Raw genomic sequence first — 24,026 nt, forward strand, 5'->3', positions numbered from 1 at the left:
ACAAATGGAGGGAAGGAGGGAGTGCCAACGACACTCCTTTCCTAGGGTGCCATTTGGTCTAGGGTTGGCCCTGATGGCTAACTAAAGTCCATGAACAACCTAGTGAGATCGCTTCTGCATTACACTAAATGTCAAAACGGATTTTCTATTGTACAATATGCTGAATAAATCAACCAAGTTTTCAGTAATTAGGGGGCCATTGTTCATTTAGTGGCAAGTTTCTCCAACCTTCCAGGTTAACACTGTCCTATATCTATGTTTTAAGGGTATACTTTTGGTATTAAAATGATGCCCAGAAAAACAGTTACTATATGAGCCTATCTGCTTTCCTCTAAAAATGGCTCTTATCATTAACCCTTATCATTTTTATTGCTCTATAGCACATGTAACAGAAACTGAAGCTGTGACCTGAGAAAGGGAATTTGCTTCAACAAAATCATGCCTGACTTGTTTTTAGAGTCAAAATATTTAGGAATCAATAGTTTTGATGAGTTATTGGGGTATAATGTAAAACTCTTAAAATGCAAACTACCCTATGAAATAATTTGGATATCTCCCTTGACATAATACTGGATAGAAATTGAATCCTTTCCTGAATAGTTAATAACGGTTCAATAGAAAATATCTGCTTTAATGTGAGGAGTTAGTGTGTTCTTTGAGTTGAAAACAGACATTATATTGTAAAGATGTGTTATCTTCATGTGAAAATTGTTTTGTCCTTCCTAAAAGAACAAGAGATTTCATTTTGATCATTATCTCTAGCAGAGTTGTTGCCACAGAGAAGACAGAATATGAAATATTTCTGGGAATCTGGAAGATATCAGTCCTTGACATGATAGCTCATTAGCTCATTCTTTTCCTTCCAGAGGAAACTTATTTCTTCAAAATGTAATTTGCAGATTAAATCAGTGTCCTCTCTTCATAAAGCTCTATGTGTTAGATTCAACTGGTATTTCAGTGGGTTTCAGTAGGACTACTCATGTGCCTAAGTTCCTTGCTGGCTCACATGCACTTAAACCCTGATTCAGCAAAGCATGTAAATGTCTGCTTAAATCTGTCCCTATTCAATAAACCATGTAGTGTGCTTAACTTTAAATTGTGCTTATATCACATTGACTTCAACATTAAGCACGGTCTTAAGTGCTTTGCTGAATTGGGGGCCATAGTCTGCAAGGGAAATGGCAGAAGACCCTATATCACTTGGGACTTTAAAGCTAGACTGGACAACACACTAGGAAATGTACCGTAGGGAACAGTCCTGCATTGGCAGAAAGCATCTGGAACAGATTACATAATAGGTCTTTACTTCTCTACTCTCTGTGATCAGAATTAGAGGCAGTCAGGGTCACCTCTAGATTGCATTTCAAATATTTTACCAGTTGCTTCTTTACTCAATTTAAAAGAATAAGTGAATACCAGAAATTTGGGCGATGCCCTATCCTTTGGCCTTGCTCTACTTTTCTGGGAAGCCCAGTTCACAACCCCCCACTCATCCTTTGTGTTGAGGACTGTGTCTTTGTATATTTGTACAGTGCTTCTTCACAACAGAATCTCAACTGTGCCTGGGGCATGCTGTAGTAATATTAATATTAAAATAATTATAGCAACAGCAACAAAATAATAGCAATAATTTGATGAGATACTCTCTGCAGATGGAAAATGAATTGTAGCACATTATTGTAACTGAGAGCTGTGTTAAAACTAGAAGAGACTGTCTTTCAAAATTATGCTGATAGCAGTAGAAATACAGTAGAACCTCAGCATTATGAACACCAAAGTTATGAACTGACCAGTCAACCACATACCTCATTTGGAACCAGAAGTACACAATCAAGCAGCAGCAGAGACAAAAAAAGCAAATGCAGGACAGTACGTTGTTAAACATAAACTACTAAAAGGAGGGGGGAAAGCAGCATTTTTCTTCTTCATAGTAAAGTTTAGAAGCTGTGTTAAGTCAATGTTCAGTTGTCAACTTTTGAAAGAACACCCAGGACATTTTGTTCAGAGTTACGAACATTTCAGAGTGACAAACCACCTCCATTCCCGATGTGTTCATAACGCTAAGATTCTACTGTAGTCAAAAGAAGTTTCACCAAATGGTATTTTTCAACTAAATAAAAGTTGAAACTGAAATGTTTCGGGGAAACACATAGGTTTTGATGGACATTGAGTTGGAAAGTTCTCATGGCGAGGATGGACTTTCCAGTCAGGGATATCTACCCCAGAATAGTCAATACCAACTGGAGAGTACAGGTCTGTCTCATCTTACGCTAGGGTTACGTTCTGCTGTCAGCGCATAAAGCGAAAACCGCGTGTAGTCAAAATTACATGGAGTTGAATGGCGGGTAGAATCGCCTGCACTACAGGAACAGTATTTAAATTGTTATTTTTCTCTTTTTTTGTTGTTTTTGCCAACCACGTAAAGCTGAATTCGTGCATGTTAAATGCGTGTAAGATGCGACAGACCTGTATGTGAAAATCTGAAACTGAGGCCTTCCTACCCTTCCAAAAAGCTCTACCGCCTTGGCCTATGAGCCTCAGCCTTTAAGTGAGTTGCTTCTACCATCCTCTCCCAGCAGCTCATGCCTCCCCTATCCACTCCTTACCTTGCCCCTCCCTGCAGGAGAGCCTTGACCCCAGGTAACGGGTCCGTCCTGCTTTCTGGCCAGTGCCCGGAGCTGAAGGGAGCTACTGTGATCTTAGCAACTGGCATGTGAGGGTGCAGCATGCTGCACATAGAGGCCGCTCTAGCTACAGTGGCACAGTGACCTGGTGCACCAGGCCACAATGACACTCACTCAGATTTGTTCGAGCCGTCCTCCTGCCATCATATTGTTTCACTGGCCCTCTCTCAAATTGTCCCTTTGTCATCCCCTCCAACCTCTGGGGGCCAGGCTGGGGTGTGGGTAGGGACAGTCCCAATATTTGGGGCTTTTTCTTATATAAGCTCTTATTACCCCACACCCTCTGTCCCGATTTTTCACACTTGCTGTCTGGTTACCCTAGGTGTGGAAGGCCCATGTTCAAGTCTCCCCTCTGAATCACGCAGAGTAGGGACTTCAGGATGATCTCCCACATTCCAGGTGAGTGCCCTAACCACCCAGCTACTGACTATTCAGGAGCAAGTATCTATCTCTCTCTCTCTCATGTTTTTTCACAAAAAACTTCATTCAGCTGTGAAATTAAAAAAAAATTCTAAACCTTGATTTTTTTTTTTCAAAACAGAATTCTTATTTTCCCACCAGCCCTAATCACCAAGCCCTTTCCCATTGATGTTAGGAGACCATCCTGGGTTTACGGATCATCTATGGATGTTCTAATTTATTATGTGAACAAATAATTTTTAGTTTCCTTTCATTACTTTCTCTCACCCTCTTTATTTTCTTCTCTCGCCTTCTCTGGTCAAAACATTTCTACATTTTGTTAAAAAAAGGAGAAAAACTATTCCCCCACCCCCATTTATTTAACCTGCTTCACAATCTATTAATCCTTGCAGTGCAGCTTTTTTCCTCATACATTATATATAGTATAAGAGGCACACATATAGACGTGCACAAACATGCATGAATAGAGACACACATATACAGTGGTGTGGCATGGTATAAAGATTTGCTTGGACTCGTGTGCTGGCCACATCGCACATACATGGTACAGCTTTACATTTATTTAGCATGTGCATAGTCATCTAGCCAAGCAATGGCATCTGCAGTGGTATGATGCAGTTCTTCTAGGCCACCGCTGTACCAGGCATTCAGTGACAATGTGCATCATTGGCTGTATTGCGCCACAGTTGCACAAAGGGTTGTCACGAAGGCCCCAGCGACTTGTTGGCTACAAATGAGCTATAAATGAGTTAGGCCTTTAGCCTAAATGAGTGCCTTTAGTGGTCCCTCACAGTCAGGCTTGGAAGGAGGCCACTCTGCCTTACTGAGTAAGAGAGCAAACAACAGCCAATTGGCAGTCTAGAGGCTCTGGCCATCTGGGCAGGGCCAAGCAACACACAGCCTATAGCCCAAAAGCTTTCTGGCTCGGGAAGACAGCAACTCAGTCTATAGCTCTGGCCCTCTGAGCGGGGCAGAGCAGCAAGCAGTCTTTAGCTCTAGCCTTCAGTCTGGAGCAGACAGTAATCACAGACTAGGGGCCCACAACAAGGCTGGGGCAGGCCACAACAAGGAAGAGAATTTCAGGCCTAGGATGAGTAGGCTTCCACCCCAGGGGCAAGGTTGGTAATAGGGGGTAAGAGGACCCAGGCCCATCTTACTCTACCGGGTCTAACAGTGGCAGGTGGTCCCAACACTGAGTCAGTGGAGATCCCACTGAAACACACTGACTTGCTTTCCAGCAGCACAGCCAGACTAATGTCTGGTTTCCCAGGCTACTTCCTACTGCAGTTAGGGTTGCCAGGTGTCTGATTTTCAGCTGAAACGCCCAGTCGAAAGGGGACCCTGACGGCTCTGGTCAGCACTGCCGACCGGGCCATTAAAAGTCCGGTCAGCGGTGTTGCGGCTTTAAGGCAAACTAGTCCCTACCTGTCCTGGCACCACGCTGCACCCTGGAAGTAGCCAGCAGGCTTGGGTTCTAGGCAGGTGGTGGGGGGTGGGCATGGGGCTCCGTGTGCTGCCCCTGTCCTGAGCATCAGCTCCGCACTCCCATTGGCCCCCGCCGCCTAGAAGCCAGACCTGATGGCCACTTCTGAGTTGCGGCACAGCGCTAGGACAGGCAGGGAACCTGCACCACTGATCGGGAGCTGCCCAAGGTAAGCCTGTGCCCCCAAACCCCATCTCTCTGCTCCAGCCCTGATCCCCCCCAACCCAGAGCCCCCTCCGCACCCCAAACCCCTCATTCCTGGTCCCCATTCCAGAACTTGCACCCCTAGCCTAGAGACCATACTCCCTCCCACACGCCAACCCCTCTGCTTCAACCCACAGCCCCCTCCCACATTCCAAATCCCTTAGCCCGCACCCCCTAGTCTGGAACCCTCTTGTTCACCCCAAACCCCTCACTCCCACCCACGCCCCAGAGCCCGCACCCCCAGCTGGTGCCATCACCCCTCTCCTGCACCCCAACTCCCTGCTTCAGCCTAAAGCTCTCTCCTGCATTCTGAACCCCTTATTTCTGGCCCCATCCCAAAGTCTGCACCCACAGTTAGAGCCCTTATCCCCTCCCACACTCCAACCCCCTCACCCAGCTCAGTGAAAGTAGTGAGGGTGGGGAGAGCGCACCACTGAGGGAGGGGGAATGTAGTGAGTGGGGACGGCGGCGCCTTGGGGAAGGGGCAGGCCTCAGGGAAGGAGGTGGGGCTAGGGTGTTCGATTTTGTGAGATTACAAAGTTGGCAGCCCTAATCGCCATCCATTGGCACAGTTCCATTTGTCCTTAGCAGCTTCTGGGTTGATGGCCGATGGTAGTCCCAAGAATGCCTCTTTGTCCTCGGTTATCTCTGGTGGCAGGGCATGGATGGCTAGGGGTCTGGTCCAGAGTCCCACAGAGGGCTTGAGCCATCTGTCTCCTTCCTGGCTCAGCCCCAACTGAGCTGTAAGGCCCTCTCTTTATACTTCCTGTCCTGCCCCGGCACTTCTGGCACTAAGCCTACCAGGGAGAGCGTAGTGGTCGGTCAGGACCAGGATTAGAGGGATGAGTAGGCTTCCACTGCCTCACTTCAATGCCAATAAAATCTTGATATATCATCACTCCATCTCATAGAATTGGATTTGTCATATATTTTCCAAAAGATACCCCAAACCCTATTTTAGAAATGTTTGACAGGGTATTAACATTTGTATTGGTGCTGTGTTTTTATATCCATTTGTGTGTCAAGTTAGATTGACTAATTACCCTGTGTCTAACTGTAAGGCCTCAGAGGGAGCTAAAAATTATAACTGGGATGTCAAAGGAGCTTAGATGAGCTAGGCGCTGAATTCCTGTTGAAATTGAATAGGAGTTGGCACCTACCTCTCTTAAGCTCCTTTGAAAATCCCAGCCCATATCAAATAGCTTTCAGAAAATGTATGTGTAGGAAACTGGCTGAAAATAGCTGTTCTATAAATCAAATGCTGTGATTTTAAGGTCTGATACCTCCAAAACTGCCTGTGCTTGAAACTAGTGCTGTATCCCTTTGCAAAGGAGGATTCCTATGTTCCCCATTTACATGTTTTGGAGGGGAAGGACATGGAGTGAAGGAAACATTTTCTGATGGTGCAATGGCAGCTATTTGATGCTGCCTAGAGACTTGGAATGTTAGAAACAGTCCAGACAATGTGGGTAAGTTAATATCTGTTACTGGACCAACTTCTGCTGGCGAAAGAGACAAGCTGTCAGGCTTACAAGAAAGCTCTTCTTCAGGTAGCCCAGGCTGAGATAGATTAGTGGGTAGAGTGCAGGTGATATAGCCAAAGGGATGAGCTAAATGCAATTTATCCATATATGTATTGCCACAATGTATGTGGTATAAATGACAGCTAGATTAGACAGACTAAGGTCCCAGTCATGCAATTAAATCTGTGGAGGTGAACCATTTTGCTTGTGTGGAGCTCTGTTGAAATCAATGGGGTCCCATGAAGGCGTGAGGTCTAGTCGTGGAAATTTGATAGCAAGATTGGCATCTTAACTGTTGAAATGATAGGTATTTCAGAAATGCCTTAGCAGCTAGGTAGAATCTCTGCAGAATAGGCTATTGTACTGTAGGTAAGGAAAAATAATATGGAAGTGATGTAAGAATTTTCCCACCAAGTCCAGCTCTGTTACTTTATCGCCTTCTCCCACGGTTGGAGCTGCATCATATGCGCTGTCCTCAGTCTTTTTTCCTGTGTGCATAATAATGAATGATAACTTGGCATGTCTATAACACCTCCAAGGTCCAAGCTGTGCTGCAACATTATGTAATTAATCCTCACTACTGCCCTGTGAAGCAAGAGAGTATTAGCCTCACTTTACATTTCAGATAAGGTGATATAGCTTGCCCCGTGACATAGCATGAGTCAGGTGAAAGGCAGGATTAACACTTAGGGGTGCCTGATGCTTGGGCTTGAAACCACACGCTCTCCCTCTACACAGTAAATTGGAAAATAATGTACATAAATTTAATTACAATTTATATCTGAATATTCCAAATAAAGACATTGTGAGAGAAAATACTATGCTAATTAGCACTGAAAACAATGAAATGTCGTGTTTGGCACATCAGTGAAATATTAACCAGATCAATGAAAAAGTACAAGTATGTGATAAACGTATAATTAACAAAACTCCTTTTTAAAGACATGAGCCAGCTGCAGAACAAAAATGTCTTCAAGTAGTGAATTTAAATACTCTGCTATCCTACACCTTTTTATCTGCCTGTGAAGCTGAGGGGTAGTAAAAGAAGAGAGTATATGCTTTCTTATGTTGCAGGAGGTGGAGGGCAGCATAATCATGAAAAAACTGTGGAAACTGTGTCATGGAACTGCACAGAAGGGAAAGATGGCTGCACAGTATCATTCCCCTTGATCTGTAGGTGTCATGAGCCCCTCTGCAGGAGTTACTACTCTAAACTACAGAAACTTGGTAAGCTGCATAGGTGCAAAACACAACGTAGAGAGCTAAACTGGCCACTTGTGGCAGTAAATGGGGCCAAATCCCTGTGTAGACAAGGCCTAATTTACTCCAAAAATGTATAGTGGTAACTAGGATAAGCCTGAATCCATTCACACTCAACTGAATGTGTGCCATCATGGGTGCAGCTGCAGTTGGTGCACTGTCAACTCTGACACCTGTCATTTGTCACCTTTGGCTTTCAGAGCCAACATTTTGCTCCCATCAGTGAACATTCTGAGTTTGCCAGCTGAGAGTCCCCTCTTTCCTCCCTCTTGCCCCCGTCACATCTCTGCCAGCAATACCTCCCCAGAAATGCCCACCTGCCCATGGCCAGCAGCATACAGTGCAGCCCTGGAGGGCATCTGTGCAAATATGACTGTAAGTCATCTTTGTGTTTCCCTGTGCTAGGGTGGCTGTGCACTGGTCCAGTTTCCTAGCATGTCAGAACTACCTGCAATGGCAACATGTGCTTGGGGCTGTTGAACTTCGGCAGTATAGTGCAAAGAGGCCTGAGCACAGTGCAGAACCTGCCCCTGAATTTCATAGCGCCTATGGAACAGGTATCATTATATCCATTTTACAGGTGGGTGAACGGAGGCATCAAAATTACGGCTGTGTTCAACATCACACACACACTAGTCATTTGCAGAGCTGGCAAGACAATCCAGGAGTCCTGTGTTTCTGACTTGTGCTTGAGCCACTAGATCCGTGGTTCTCAACCTATTTACCATTGTGGGCTGCATATGCAGCGCTCTCTGTGTTATGTGGGCCACATCCACACAATATATGTACTAGCTGTATGGTCCTGAGACGTCACATGGGCCGCAGACGTGTGCTGGTTGGGCCATAGCTGTGTGCTGATTGGGGCACAAGTGGCCCGCAGGCCGCAGGTTGAGAACCACTGCACTAGATAAAATACGTATGTGAGTAAAAGAGAGACAGGGTTGCGTATATATTGGTAACAACTAAAAACCAAACAAATGGGCGTATTTTCTTTCTACTTACAGTTTTTCAAATTGTGCTCCCAGGATTTGGGAAAATAGGGCCAGCTCTCTCTCAGCCCTCCAAAAGGACCTGCTTGTACTGTGAGAGGTGTACTTAGAAAGAGGAGAAAAAGGTTTGTTCATAATAAGCAACTCCACCATTTAATTTTGATCTGCATGAATACTAACCAAAACATAAACATATGATCAGCTGCACAATTAGCTTAAATATTTTGTTTGACTAGCCTGCAAAGGCTTTTAAATATTTTCTCTCAGCATCAGGAGATACAAAAGACATAGTACCATCTTTTAAAAAAATGTTTAGTATAACAATATATACAAAAGCGTTCCTATCCAATCAAAGAATCTTAAAATGTCATCCAGTACTATGTAATGATAGAGCACAAGTTCATATAAAAAAGGAAGCAATAAAAAGGAATGTATTTCTTGACAGCAACTATCATTACAGGAGATCATGGGCAATTAGAACACAGTTTCATCAATTCACATAATTGACAGCAATATTTTTATAAAACATATTGTTAGTTATTGTGGTTAGAATAGGTATGCTTGAGGGTTTAATAAAATCTTTAATATAATACAGAGGGCCATTAGTCATTTGTAAGAACTAGCATATCATTACAATTATATTAGCATATTTAAATTGTATAGGTTGAAAGGGAAGAGGAGAGCTGAAGCCAAGGAAAATTCTGTATCCTATTCTGAGACAAAAAAAAAAAAAAAAAGAAAACAAGAAAAAAAAAGAAAACATACAAATGCACATTAAAATCCAATTAATGGAAAAAAATCTTATTTGAGAAATAAACAAACAACATTTAAAAGAAATGTGAGCCAAATGGAATTACCTCACAATAAAGCATTACAATGGGAATATCTATAGCATATATAGATCTTTCTACCATTAGGGTAATAGCTACTACCTGGGCAAAAGTTTCATTTGAAAAACAGTACTAAGAACAGAGGGAAACCAGTTCAGTAGTATTAGGTGCAAAATTTAGGGCCTAATCCTGCTGCCATTGAAATCAACAACTAAAGGTCCATTGCCTTCAGTAATGCAGGATACAATACTTCAGAAAATGAAGCTATGGGCCTATGATAAAACCAGGTGAGAAATACAGAGTTTCTTTCTTACCACCAATCCTAGCAGAGGATTATATAAATAGAAATATCTGTGGAGGACAGTATAATTAATTATGATGTTGTGTTATGGAGCAATAAATGTACACTCTATGTCTTGTTTTATTCTTTCTTTGTAATTTCCCTAAAGAATTTTTTCATTATTTGTAGTAGGTTTGCTTTGTTGTGCTATAATAATATACAGCTTCTGGAAGCTTTCCAAGGAGTGCTGTGCATTTCTGTTTTATAGGTCAAATGGCTTCTCAATAATTCAACATTAGCATGATGGGAAAAGTACCAGTAAACTTTATTATACATTTTTACCTAGCTCCTGGATTTAGGATCAAATAAATAAAGCCATGTACAATTAGCATGCTGTTTGCAGTGCCAGCAATTAGGAAAAGTGTGACATGTACATTTTTCTGAACAACGCACTTTGGCCCCCCCATTACTCATTCCTTTTGCATGCAATAATAGATGACCCTTTATGCAAGGCCCTGTGTACTGTGCAGCAGGCTGGACCTACATTCTATATCCCTCCATCTATGCCAATTTCTGCAGCACTCTGGTATGACAGACTGGAAATTGTACAACAGTTTCCTTTAAATTTAAAATTAGAGATTTGTTCTGAACAAAATATCAACTTGAATAATACATCAGTACAATAAACTCACTGTTATTTATAGCAATATTAAATAGAGTTCATTTTTAGCAGTCAAGACATAGAATGCATCTTGGTATTGTGGGATATGCATATTAACTGGACGATCTGCTAAAATGATCAACTGTGTAAAAACTGACAATGTTGACATTCAGATTGTCAGCTTTGAGCTTCAGAGTCGGTGATCCATTGACATTAATGGGAAAAGTAGCTCTGAAGGTTGTGTATGTCCCAATCTGCCTGCAGATTCAGCAAAACAATACTGGTTTACATTTGGTGCATGTTTTTAAGGTTTTCTTTGCAAACATACAAGCCGTGAACAATTTTTTTTTTAAAAGATGAAAACTCTGAGTCTGGAGAACAAATCTGTCAAGGGGTGGATCTGCAGCAAATTCTGTGGCCTATGCGAGCCTCTGTCTGTCTGGCCTGCAAAACTGAATGTATGGTTCAAATGAAGTACTTGATCCTGTGAGGCGCTGAGTTCCTCCTGGGGATGCTGAGTGTCCTTACCCCTCACCAATTTTACAGAATTATGTCCTAAGAGAGATTAATGTGTGGTTGCAAATATCTGAGGTATTAGGATGAAAAGAAAATGCTTATTTTGTTCATTCTATTTTGCAGGGTCTCTCCATTGAAGTGAATGGTATTTTTTGGTAAGTATCTGTGCAGTCTCTTTTCATTAGATTGTTTCTTTTTCATGGAGTTGTGTGGCCAAATCTCTGTTAGTGTATCTGCACTGAACTCAATGGAGTTACAGCAGCAGAGAATTTGACCCTTTAAAAAAAGAGAGACAATTTATAAGCCCAAGTACCAGCCATACAGTCCAAAACAAATGAAAACACATTAAATACAAAAACATTGAAGATATTGAATAGAGAGCTGAATATTCTAATACTCCACTGCCAGTTAAAATCATTACCACTCCACTGCATAAATGCACAAATTGGGTCCTGTGTACTTGTCCTTTATTTAATCGGAGAGCCACTGCTGCCAATCATGTGTCCATGGCCAATCCATCATAAAAAAGTCTTAAGTACTAAATCTCAGCATAGACTGAGTTACTTAATAATGTCTTTGTGTAATTGTACTCATTCTAAATAGTTGGTTGAGTGATTTTTTAAAGAAAAAATCACTGTAATTCATCATTTTTCCTTTTAAGCACTAATGGCAAGAATTCTGGGAATTTTTTATTTATTTTTAGTTTTCCACAGTATATTTCCATGTAATTACCTTAAAATAATTGTCTAGAATGACTTTCTATTTCCTGTGAAGCTGTATTGCACAAAAGCACCCCAGTCAGATGCAAGTGTCAGACCTCCAGGAAACCTCTTCAGTTAGCACTAATAAGGATTGTGGTGCAGAACTGTAAACAACTGTAGTTTATCTCACTAATATATCTTCTACTTCAGAGACTATAGTAATTTCTGACATCCAATTACAAATGAAATATAATATGGATTTTTGCAGAAATTGAACAACTAATGTAGAATATTACACAAACAGCATTAAACACACACAACCAAAGAATACAGCAATTTGCAATACCATTAATTTGAACATGAGCATATTCACATGACTTTCAATCTTGCCTGTAAGGCTACTGTTGCGCTGGAGAAAATGTGGGGAAAAAAGAGAAAATTATACTAAAAGAAAATGATCAGGCCAGGGCTGTTTGCATTTCCTTTGCTGTTACTGGAGAAATTTGTGTTTCACTAGGATTTAGCAAATTTCCAGCCCATATTCTCCTTCTGTTTGATGCTAAATAAAAGCATGTCTTAATCCTGCTATCCCCATGCACTCTGAGCTACTGCTTTGCTTGAATATATTCAATGCAAACAACTGTGTCCACACAATAGTTAATTTGCTTGCAGTTTTAAACTCAGGAATTTTAGAATTAAGATTCCCCTGTGAATCTTAATTCTGTCCCCTTGCACAAATACATTATGGGCTAAATTCTGGAAAGCTGCATGCTAGGGATTTTGGAGGTGGCTTGGAGGAAGGAATCAGGCTTCACTATGGTATTATAAGTGCCTCTGCAGCCGCTGCTACAGCCTCATAGGTCAATTGCCAGGGCATCTGCATTCGCAGCACCACCAGCCTGCCCTGCTCCTCGAATGCTCTTTGCATTCTTGGGAAGTAGGATCCTCTGTGGGCACATAACCTTTAGCATGTTCTGAAGTCAGGTCCTCCCTCATTCTGCCCCAGAACTGTACTGGTTCCACTGAGTCATGGCCCTCTGTGGAGGGGCAGGCTAGGGGTGTGCACTAAGAGTATGTCTTGATACCATCACAGATCACCAGGCACCAAGACATGGTAAATGTTTTTTCTGTGTGGCAGTACAGATTTCAGACCCCAGCTCTTCTTTCCCAGGTGCACCCTCACAGGAGCAGTGCAGGATTCCTACATAGTGCTCAGGAGAATGCTAGCAGGTCCACAGCCTGCCGAGAGTGTGGTCTCTTGCCTATGGATATGATCGTGCCTTCAGCTAGAAGCACATCCTACCCGGAGACACACATTGCTCCTCTTTGCACCTGGCAGATCATCTCCTTTACCCAGCAGAATGGCTCTAGTGCCTAACACAGAGATGATACTAGTTATTACCATCCCTCCCATTCCCACCACACAGTTCATCTCCTCAGGGCAGGGTATGGCCAAAAAAGCATATTTGCCTTTATCAGAAGGTTCCTATTATTTGTCATTAGGAAATAACACCCTCTGTGCACTGTTAAAACGTATACCCCTGCACACAGTGAGATCAATACCAGTGCATCACACACTAAGGATTGAATAGAAACAGCATTGTAAAGTTTATTGTTAATGTTCAATTTTTACCAGAAAATGTGACAGTTTATCCGCATTTAAGTGGTGGTGTTGCTTAATAAAGCCACACATTTTGGTAGAACCAGTCAGAGTATGTCCTCCCCTTCCATATGTTAGTTATCCTAGAGTGTGTAATAAATATTTAGGATGAATTCCTAGATTCATTAAAGTCAGAAGTTTTGTCATTGACTTCACTAAGGCCAGCATTTCACCTTTGGTGTCTAGAACAGATAAGCACCCAGTTTTAACTAATCATGAAATACAATACCCAGCTAACTTGGGCCTGTCACATCAGCCCTTCTCTGTGTGATGCTCTCATTCAGGTCACTAGGAGCTCTCCAGGACTTAGCATAATGCATGTGTGCAAGTGGGGTTAGAATTAAGACTGTTATGAGAATTTAAACACTGAATTTTCTCTCTTTTCAGGGTTTAAAATCAGGGTGAAATCTTAGCATCATTGAAGTAAATAGCAAAACTTGTATTGAGTTCGGGCCGGGGGACGGGAGGGGCAGGATTTTACCCTTGAAACAAAAAGCTGCTTGAATAATGAATGGATTTTAGCATGAGGAAAGACCATAGTGGTTTCTCCTGAAAAATACAAAAGATCTCCTAGTCTCTAACCTGTTAACAACTGTGAAAGAAAAATCCCATTTGCACTCTCTAATATTGCACTTCATAACTCTAGAGAAGGGGCGGCCAATTGCATGCAGCTCTTTTAAATGTAAAGTGCGTCTTGTGGAGCCCCCCCACACCCCTCCCCGACTCTCCACCAACCAGACTGGGGGAGGGGGACGGAGCTTGGGACTTCTGCCCTACAGTGGGGTGGTGGGGTGTGCCTTCCAGGGCTTGAGGCTTCTTCTCCACCCTGAGCCCCAGCAGGCATGCCCAGCTCTCAAACTTTTGAAGATTATCGTATGCAGCTCGCAGGGTCAGTAAGTTTGGTCACCACTGCTCTAAAGGTGTATTTCACTATATCACAGTCCTGTCCCTTGGGCAGAGCAGATTGAATATATTATTTATTTTTTGCAAATTCAGGGGGCAAATGAATTGTTTTGGAACAACATTCAGGGCCAAATCTTGAATCCCTAGGTATAGTTGAAATGACGGGTCTTGCAGGAGATAGCTGTCCATGAAGTAGGGAGGGGAACAGAATCCTTCCCAGCCCCAGGGGCATACAATCATACAAGTGTAGGACTGGAAGGGACCTAAAGATCATCTAGTTCAGTCCCCACACTCAAGGCAGGACTAAATAATAACTAGATCATTCCTGGCATCACAGAGCATCAGCAAAGCTGCAATTGCAGCTCAGAAGGTGCTGCATTATCTTAAAAGGCAGTTTTGGTGGATGAATCTATGTAGTCAGGAATCAACAGCCAGAGCTGTGTTTTCTTTGGCCTATCTCAAATTGGTTGAAAACATTGGGATAGAACATTTTTCGCTGAGATGGTTCAATTTCACCGAAGTTCTGAGATAAACTTGTCTGGTTTCCTGCCGGCTTTCCTTCTGGTGGACTTCCCTGACAGTAGGGACTCATGGGCTTCCAGCTGCAATACTCCATTCCCTTTCCACAAAGAATTTGAAAATATTTGGGTTTTGGTCCAAATTGGAATAAAACCAAATTTCAAAATATCCAAATCCTTTGCAAAAGCGGAATGTGCATTTTCTGCTCTGCTATAGCATTTATAGAATGTTTTATCTGAGGAAGGACAATCCTGTTTGGTTAAAATAAGAACCTTTCAGCTACAGAGGGGTTTTTGTTTTTGTTTTTTAAGTTTCAGGATAGTTTTGTTAAGGTTCCTCCGTCTCTTTTCTCTAGTGATAGGTAAACTTCAGTAGGTTCAGGTAAGCATTGAGATGGTTAGGTACTAATTCAAAGTGTATCCCAAATGCCCACAGCGCCTTCCCTACTTAGATCTGATTCTTGTGCCTTCCTAGCTTTGTTCTTCAAAGAAGAAACCCTCCTCCCCTATTCAGGTAGTTCCCCTTCAACAGAGTTGTCCCTGCGCCCTCAAAGAAGATATGGTCCAGCTAAACTTAAAACAACAAAGCTCCAATTTATTGCTTTTCTTTCCACAACTCCACCCTTTGGCCCCCCTCAATTATACGCTGATTTATCTATGGTGATAAATTGAAGTTTGCTGTTCACATAATCTCTAAATTTAGAGTATAAAGATCAAACAATATAAGGGTTGTTTTCGTGTAGAACTGTGGATCACTTCCTGATTGGCTGTACTGCATTTTAATACAGTTGAACAGTATATTTCTTTGTGAATGAGCTGATAAGATGACAGGTCAGGTCAGCCTGTTCTCTCATTGTAGAGACCCAGATTAGAGAATGGAACTGGCTTGAAAGGCATGTGAGCCAACAGATGCTAGCGACGCCTAAGAGTTGGCAGGTTGACAGTTCTCTTCTAAATTCTTCTCATTGCATTTGTGTGCCTGCGTGCACGTGCACGCACACACACACACACAAAATATTTCCTTTCTGCATGCATATACAGCCCCGAAACCTACTGAACCTGTGACGATTTCCCCAAGTTGCTGTCCCAAAATGGAGCTCTGATTTTCCACAGTCTTGCATCTTTTGTAGACATCAGAATGGCAGCATTTTCCATTCACTGTGCCCTGGTGTAAATGATTACACAAGGTGGAGGACAACAGGGAAACAGGGCTGAGGGCTCTGGTAAACTCCTGCTCCAGTTCTAACCTTCTTGTAAATCTGTCTTTTTCTTAACTTTGATGTTGTTTCCAGCTTCTCTGTTGTTGGTTTGAGGCCCAGCTAGTTTCACATGTATATTTTCATGTAATTATCTGTCTCAGGAAACAGAACTTCTGTCCACCAAATATAACTAAAGCCCATCAAATAGGAACTCTGAAAGGGCCTCTGCAGAGAAGAATGGATGAAACACAATCCTGATTGCCATTAGTTCTCTTAGCTATCCTAAGAGAGAGAAAGAGGAACTCAAGACTGTAGTGCAGTGGTTCTCAGACTCATGATTGCTGGTGATTAGCATGGCTGTCATGTGCTGGCTCTCTTCTTGGTTTCCATCTTGTAAATTTCATTAAAAGATAGCTAGAATGCATACAATACATATTATTTTTCCAAGTAAACAATGATTGTAGTTGTTTCAGGGATGTCACACAATCCTGGATGGGAGGGCAAGTGGTCTGCATGATTCTGAAAGGGAGTGGGAGTGTCTACAAGACAATCTCTTTACAAGGCAGATACGGTTTAAGCTATGATCTATCTACATTATGAAAGGGTCTGAGAATCCTTGCTCTAGTGGGTAGATTGCTACTGACTAGTGAAGATGATATTGGAATAGCACAGAGTCACACAGGACTTGGACCTCAATAATAACTACTTGTGCTTCAACAGATTAAGTGATGGCGGTGATAGTTACCCTTCAAATTCACTGGGGTGATAAGCAGAGGCATTTGAATATTGCAGCAGTAAATGTCATGATCAGGAGCAGCTCCAGGCACCAGTGCAGCAAGTGCGTGCCTGGGGCGGCAAGCCACGGGGTGCGGCATGCTGGTCACCGTGAGGGCGGCAGTCAGGCAGCCTTTGGTGGCATGCCTGCGGGAGGTCCGCTGGTCCCACGGCCTTGGTGGCAATCCTTCGGCGGGTACGCCAAAGGCACGGGACTGGCAGATCACCTGCAGAACCGCCGCCGAATCTGCGGGACCAGTAGACGTCCCGCAGGCGTGCCGCTGAAGGCCACCTGACTGCTATGCTTGGGGTGGCAAAAAACGTAAGAACCGCCACTGGTCATGATTGGGGTAAAATATGTACCGCAACACACAATGTCTGAGAATTATAAAGAACATTTCATTTATTGCTACAGCTTCTAAAATTTCCAGCCATAACCTTAAAATACTGACAAAAATATTTAATGTTAGCACATCAACTTATAAACACGTAAGAACAGATCTTAGCTGGTGTAAACTGGCAGAAGCCAATGGAACTATCCTAATTTATTCCAAGTCAGGCTCTGGCCCAGAATTTGGAAGGATGAAGAAAATGGTGTAATGCATGAAACACCAGTAATGCAAGTTAGTGACAAATATCTCATTTTTAATACTGCTACACCAGGTAAAAGGGAGTATGTGAATATTGTAAATAAGTCAGTTATTTATGGTAAAATAATTAAGAACGTCACAAACAATAGAGTCAATTGATTGATGGCATGTAACACAGTGTCCAAAAGGATGGACCCAGTATTGAGCAGTGATTGTAGATTCATGGTGGTTTATGCCATCATGCTGGCACTATTATGGTGATCCATGATATATAATGTCCAGGAGGTGTGCGTATGATCTACAGAGGATCAGTGTGATTATGAATGTGTTGAGAATGAAACTGGTTTGTTGGTAGTATTTTTATTGGGTCTTGATTATGTGAAATAGAGTAAAATAGGGTACCAGAGTTATGTATGAGAGGAGATTGTCTTTAATTTGTGACATTGGTCAAGTAACACTGGTTTTAACACAGTCCTTTCCTTAGTGTTATTTGTGTTTTATAAATGGAATAATCCAACAGGTGTGGGTAGCAGGGCTTTGCCTAATTTAGTTGAGGATGTGATGCATGATACATTGCCCCTCTGTGGCCCACTTGGGCAAAGCATGCCAAGCGATGGCCGGGCTCACTGGTGTCATACAAAGCAAACTGAGTGAGACAGAATGAAAAGGGCTGGGATAATTAATGATTGGCATTCTGAAGACATGATTTTAAAAGGTATAATAATACTGCAAAATACACATTATTGAAGAGTTTTAACACAATTTATTTTATGCTTAAATAATCAGCTAGATCATCCAGTGTATGTTGTTTTCATACATATGTAATTAGAGCTATTATCAATGAATGTTGTTTTCATATGAATATAATCAACAAATTAAAGTATTTCACCAAAATCCAAATAAAAATGCCCTTTAAAACACAGCAGCCTTAACAACCTATTATTACACTGCTAGAATGATTACAGATGATTGGCTTACTGAAAGATTCTACATCTTATAGCCAGTACACAATACAGTAATAATTTTACAGCGTGCTGCCAGTCTATTAGCTAATAATTTCTCTTCGGTTCATTTTAAAATATCCCAAACTTGTGCTTTATAAGAGCACCAACCCAATTCTAAAGTTGCAAGCATTACCCCCATTATAAAGCAAGAACAGATAGCAACCCCTCCCCATAATGCAACTACTGTATATGGTATGTTGTTAGGTCATTTCATTGAAAAATTGGCAACAGCAACAAATATTAGATGAAGGGCCTTGTGTTTACAGATAAAATCCTATTTATCATGTTGCAGTATAGTGTTTGCAAAACTGGAAAAGATTTAATCAAAATAAGGTGAAACACATGCATCAAAATATTAGTACTCTGAAGAAAAGTTTTCACAGAACTACAGAATTCCTCATTTTGGGAATCATTTAAATTTGCAGCAGATTTTAAAGATTTTTTTAAAATCAAGCTAGCATTTTTGCATATACAAACATTATAATTGCTAATATACAAGAATCTGTGAAGATACACCCAGAATATCCTTGTAGGTGTAGCCATTTGAGACACCTATTCTGTTCGATGCATTTGCAATATTCTGTTTGTGATCTAAGAGGCAGTGCCTTATCAACATTTATTCTATTTTCTGTTAGAATTTATACAGTGTTATTTATTTACAGCAAAACTATTGATGTTTAAAAAAGAAAGAAATAGTGTTTTATACCCTGACAGTTTGGGTCCAAGAAAAATAAGGCGAGCTGTTGTGGATTTAGTAATTTTAGTGTCTTTCCATGTTTTAGCCATTTCATCTTCTTATGTCCCCTCTGACCACAGGAATTTATTTCTTTTATGATGACATCAAACTGCTTGAAATAAAGCTGTTAACAGCATGGCAATCTTGTATATACACTGCATTGTTAATTGCACATTCTCCAATCCTGTGAATGAAAGTGAATTTCCATGCTCTGTAAATTGGCTCATGCTAAATTAAATTTTTATTGTTTTTTTTTTTTCATAAAAACCATGCGGTTAATGTGTGGAAGCAGCAAACACACGCACACTTGTATCAGTGAATGTTTAATTCCTGTTGATTTTTCTTCCATAGTGTCTGTCTAGAATACTGGCAGTAAAAGCACACAATCCTGTGAAAAAAAGACAGCACAAAATGGTTTCAGAATATCTCTTCAGAATCATGTTCATACACTTTTGCCATACAAAAAAAGTCTAATGAATCTTATGATATGCTGTAAAAAAAGGTTAAATAAGGCAGTTTTTAATGAAGTTAGTTGAATTTCCAGGACGAGGGTATAAGTCTGTCAACATATGGTATGCTCCTGATGAAGTGGGTTACAAAATGTTTGGAACACATTACATTTAATTACAAAGAAGAAGTTAACAGCTTTTCAAAAATGTCTGAGAACTATATGCTAGCAGAGATAGCAACATTTCCAGAATGACAGTGCAACTCCAATATCATCACTTTTCTGTGTGTGGCAATCGTCCACATTATGGCCCAGATCCTGAACTCATTGCACATTCAGAACTCCCACTGACTAGGAGAACAAGGCATGTAGAATCAGACTTTATGAGGCTACATGCAGTGGAAGTGTGTTTAGACTAGGAATTAAATGGACATATCACCTTGTGGCTTAATTTGGTGGATAAGAATAGTATATAGATATGAAAGAAATGCAATTCATGTTCTCTTGCCTATTTGAAAATCGTCATAAAATTCTGCATATAGTGACAGTAACTATCATCTATCTAAGAAGTTTGTTAAATCTGTCATACAAGAGCAATGGAAGTGCATCACAGCTGATGACAGTGTTGTAATCCCATATTAATGACAGATAAAAATGCAATAAAAACATGCTAACACATCATGAACTGAAAGAAGCCAACCGTTCTTCCTAGCAACTGAATGTAGAAAAGCTTGTTTGTCTTTCTAAGCACTGTTTAAACACTGACTGTGGGATTCAGAGACTAGCATGTACATGCCTGTTTATTAAATCAGGTCACAGGTCCATGCACATTCCAAAGCAGAGCACTCTCTTTGTCCTTTTATGGTAAAACAATGTGTCCCTACCCATGTATGTTGTCTATATAAATCTACCCCTGGCTCTGAAAGCCCGAGGTCTATGTCTTGCTGGTACAAGCAGATCTCAGTGAAAGTCACAATTTTAATTTCACAGAATTTCACATGAAAGTTTTCAGCATTTAATGTCTGTGCATAATTCAAATTTTGCTTTATTTTCAATGTTGAAAAAGCCATTTTTGCCTCAAAAACTTGCAAACAATATACATTTTTGCATATTTTCAGTGTGAAAGCCATCTTTGCTCAAAACCAGTCCCTTTCTTCATCTGTTTTTGCTCAAAGACAGATCCAAATTCCCTGATAACGTACCATCAGTGAAAATGAACCTAGTTTGAGTTCATAATAAAATATTTAAATGTTTGAATTTTCAAGTCTTAACGTTTTATTTTGCTTAATCTGTACTCCTCTTGTTGCAAGCTCTTCATTATGGAACATCAACACAGGGCACAGATCACATCTATAATTCACCTCTGTGTAGAGACCCATTTTCATTTTTTTCTGAATTAGTGGCCAGGTTCTAGCTAGGAACAACTACATACTGGAAATCATGTGGGAAAACTATAACAGTTCTCAGTAAATGTGAGTGGATTTGTTTTCTGAAGAGCTCACTAAGCTGGTCAGGATGGATTAGGCAAGAGTTGCTTTATAGGGTAATATTTTATTTAAAATTGAATACCCGCACCATGCTATGTATTCATCCTATGGCAATGGCATTGCATCACTTACACACTAATGGGTTCTTGCTGCATCCCATACCACTTAAGGAATATTGGGCTTGATCCTGCATTCCTTCTAAACCTGATATTCCCACTGGTTTCAACAGGGGCAAGGGCATGGTTTTTTAGGTGTATAAGGACAACTGTCATGCAGATCTAATCTGCCTGTTGACAGGGACGACAGATACAGGAAAATCCTAGATCCTAGATAGATATATAGGAGCAGACCTTTCAGCTGGGGCACATTTTCCTACAATCAAGTCCTTCTCTTTGGCTTGCCTTCTACAGAGTTGTAAGTAAGCCAAAACTCCACAAGTGAGAAAGGGTTTCATTAAGAACATTCATTTTCTTTGTACCTAAATATTGTATGAATACATTCTGCAGACACTGTGAAGTGGTATTAGTTCTGTTACCATAATTTGGATGTTTCAAAATAAACACGTCAATTCAGAAATGGTGTTAGGCTGACCTGGGGGGCTGGCAGCTGGTTATTAGGCTGCCAAGAAAAAGCGAGTACAGTAGAACCTCAGCATTATGAACTGGCCAGTCAACTACACATCTCATTTGGACCTGGAAGAACAAAATCAGGCAGCAGCAAACACCCCCCACCCCCTCCAAAAAAGCAAATACAGTACAGTACTGTGTTAAACATAAACTACACCTCTACCCCGCTATAACGTGACCCGATATAACAGGGGTTTGCATATAGCGCAGCAGCAGCGGGGCTCGGGCAGTGCTTTAAAGGGTCCGGGGCTCCAGCTGCTGTGGGGAGCCCCGAGCCCTTTAAATCACCGCTGGAGCCTTGCTGCTGCTACCCCGGGGCTGTGGCAGTGGGGCTCGGGCCTTGCTTTAAAGGGTCCAGGGCTCCGGCTGCTGCGGGGAGCCCCAGGCTCTTTAAATCACCACTGCAGCCCTGCCACCACTACCCCGATATAACGCAGTTTCACCTATAACATGGTAGGGATTTTTAGCTCCCCACGACCGCGTTATACCGGGGTAGAGGTGTACTAAAAAAATAAAGGGAAAGCTGCATTTTTCTTCTTCATAGTAAAGTTTCAAAGATGTATTAAGTCAATGTTCAGTTGTAAACTTTTGAAAGAACAACCATAACGTTCTGTTCAGAGTTACAAATAACCTCCACTCCCGAGGTGTTCGTAACTCTGAGGTTCTACTGTAGTCAGGTTTGAGATGCTTGCTCTTCAGAGGCTGGATCCTGTGAAGTCCTGAGTGCTCTGGCCCTGATCCAGCACTTAAATATGTGATGAACTTTAAGTATGTGTATAGCCCAGTTGAAATCAATGAAACTATTCACATTCTTAAAAATTCAGCACGTGCCCTTCTGAACTGAAGCCAGATTGTCCAGGACCTCACAGGAACAAGGCCCAGAGCTAGTGAACCTCGGGTCGGGTACATTTATAATCATTGCAGAGAACCACTGGCCATGTGGAGATGACTTCATTCTTCCTCTAATTTATCTTCAGAATGACATTGGGATTAGTTTTACAGATGCTATTTATTCTATTCTGTATCTCTACAGTCAATCCTGTATCAGGCTGTGTAGGGAAAGAGACTGCTTGTGGGATGTAGGTTTAAGGATTAAAAATACCCTAAACAAAGCTAAGGAAAATTCAGGGATAAAAATACCCTTGTACTGTATATGCATAAAATGGAGGTCTGATTGAGTAAAGCTGTGACTAACATCAGCCATTTGATGCAAAACAAAGCACCATACAGAATGTCCTTTTCTTCATTTATAATCAAGTTTGCTACATTTCTAGATAAAATAATCCTGCTGATTTCATAATTAGCAAAGTAATACAGAGGAATTGCAATAATGACCATTTAAATTTGGCATAGGTTTTATTTCAGCAGCATCTACAAATCGTCAGCTGTTTTGTTATAATTATAAAGGGCGGATCCATAAAATTCATAGGAAACATTTGGTAAGGATTATTTGTTGATGTATGTTTAGACTTTTTACTGAATTTTACAAGGACATTGGCTTTCATAACACTCAGATCATGTGTCTGACTGAAAGAAGTGCTTCACTCAAGATATACTATTTACATTTACTTGTATGCAAGTCAGTTACTTCTCACATTCAAGTCTGATTTTATTAACAGAAATTTTGTTAATTGTGAACTGTATGTGTCCTAGAACTCAACTCCTACAGATCGTTTTTAAAAATAACATCCACGTATTTTGTTCATATTTGCAGCTTGCGGGCCTGATATTGGACTTCGCAGCTTAAAACAGATGCAGAGGTAGAAGAGAGTTCATCGTTTATACAATGTGCTAATTGGTGCACTAGTACTGTATTTGCTCTAGGCCTAAACAATGGAATGATATTTATCAAACTGACCGTTCAGTGTTCTGCTGTTATGAATAACTCTTCTTCTCCACATGTCTGACTTCTCTCTTTGTCTTAACCTTATAACCTTCTCCCTGCTTTAAAGAAAAGGTACACACATTAACACGTAAGCAGAAGGCATTTGGAATTATAAAACTTTTCCAAACAGGTCCCATGTAGCTATAATAGGATAAGTAAAAAGCAGTTAAATCACATCAACACTTCATTTCAAAGTTACACACAATTCAGAGTTAACCACTCTGCTGAGCTGCAAAAACAGGCTGGAAATATCATCTAAAAGTAGAAATCACAGGTTTAAATTTTCAAAAATAGACACTAATTTTGGATGCCTCTGTTGTTGGTACCAAACTTGAAATACCTAGGGTTGAGCTTCCCATTGACTTTTGTTAGATTTGTGGGTGCTCAGCGTCTCCGGAAAAATCAAACCCATAGGCATCCTAGCTGGGCACTCAAAATTAGTGTCCACTTTTGAAAATTTTAACCATAGTTGTTATGATGTCTCATAACAACTGTGCTTTAAAGTGAATAGGTTAGTAAAGGAAGAAAAATAGCCAACAAAAAATCCACCAAAGCAGAGCAGCAGAAAAAGCCAAGGAAACTGACAAGCAGTGCATGTGTCATAAATAAGGCTATGATTTTGTCAAGGGTGTTTTTATTAAAAGT

The 24,026-nt window shown here is 41.1% G+C and overlaps 1 protein-coding gene across 17 annotated transcripts in view; it reads right to left on the reverse strand.

Moving 5' to 3' along the window:
• Positions 1-19,210: 19,210 nt before the first annotated feature.
• ANK3 (ankyrin 3) overlaps positions 19,211-24,026 on the reverse strand; it is a 437,823-nt gene continuing 433,007 nt past the window's right edge. For all 17 annotated transcript variants that reach the window (XM_050958262.1, XM_050958273.1, XM_050958270.1 and 14 more), the window contains 2 exons: positions 23,355-23,440; positions 19,211-19,323 (listed from right to left, as the gene is read on the reverse strand). In XM_050958262.1, the coding sequence (XP_050814219.1) occupies positions 23,372-23,440 (69 nt within the window). In that variant the 3' untranslated portion in view covers positions 19,211-19,323; positions 23,355-23,371. The remainder of the gene's footprint in view (positions 19,324-23,354; positions 23,441-24,026) is intronic.

The sequence above is a fragment of the Gopherus flavomarginatus genome, chromosome 6, assembly GCF_025201925.1.
Source record: "Gopherus flavomarginatus isolate rGopFla2 chromosome 6, rGopFla2.mat.asm, whole genome shotgun sequence".
NCBI lineage: Eukaryota > Metazoa > Chordata > Testudines > Testudinidae > Gopherus > Gopherus flavomarginatus.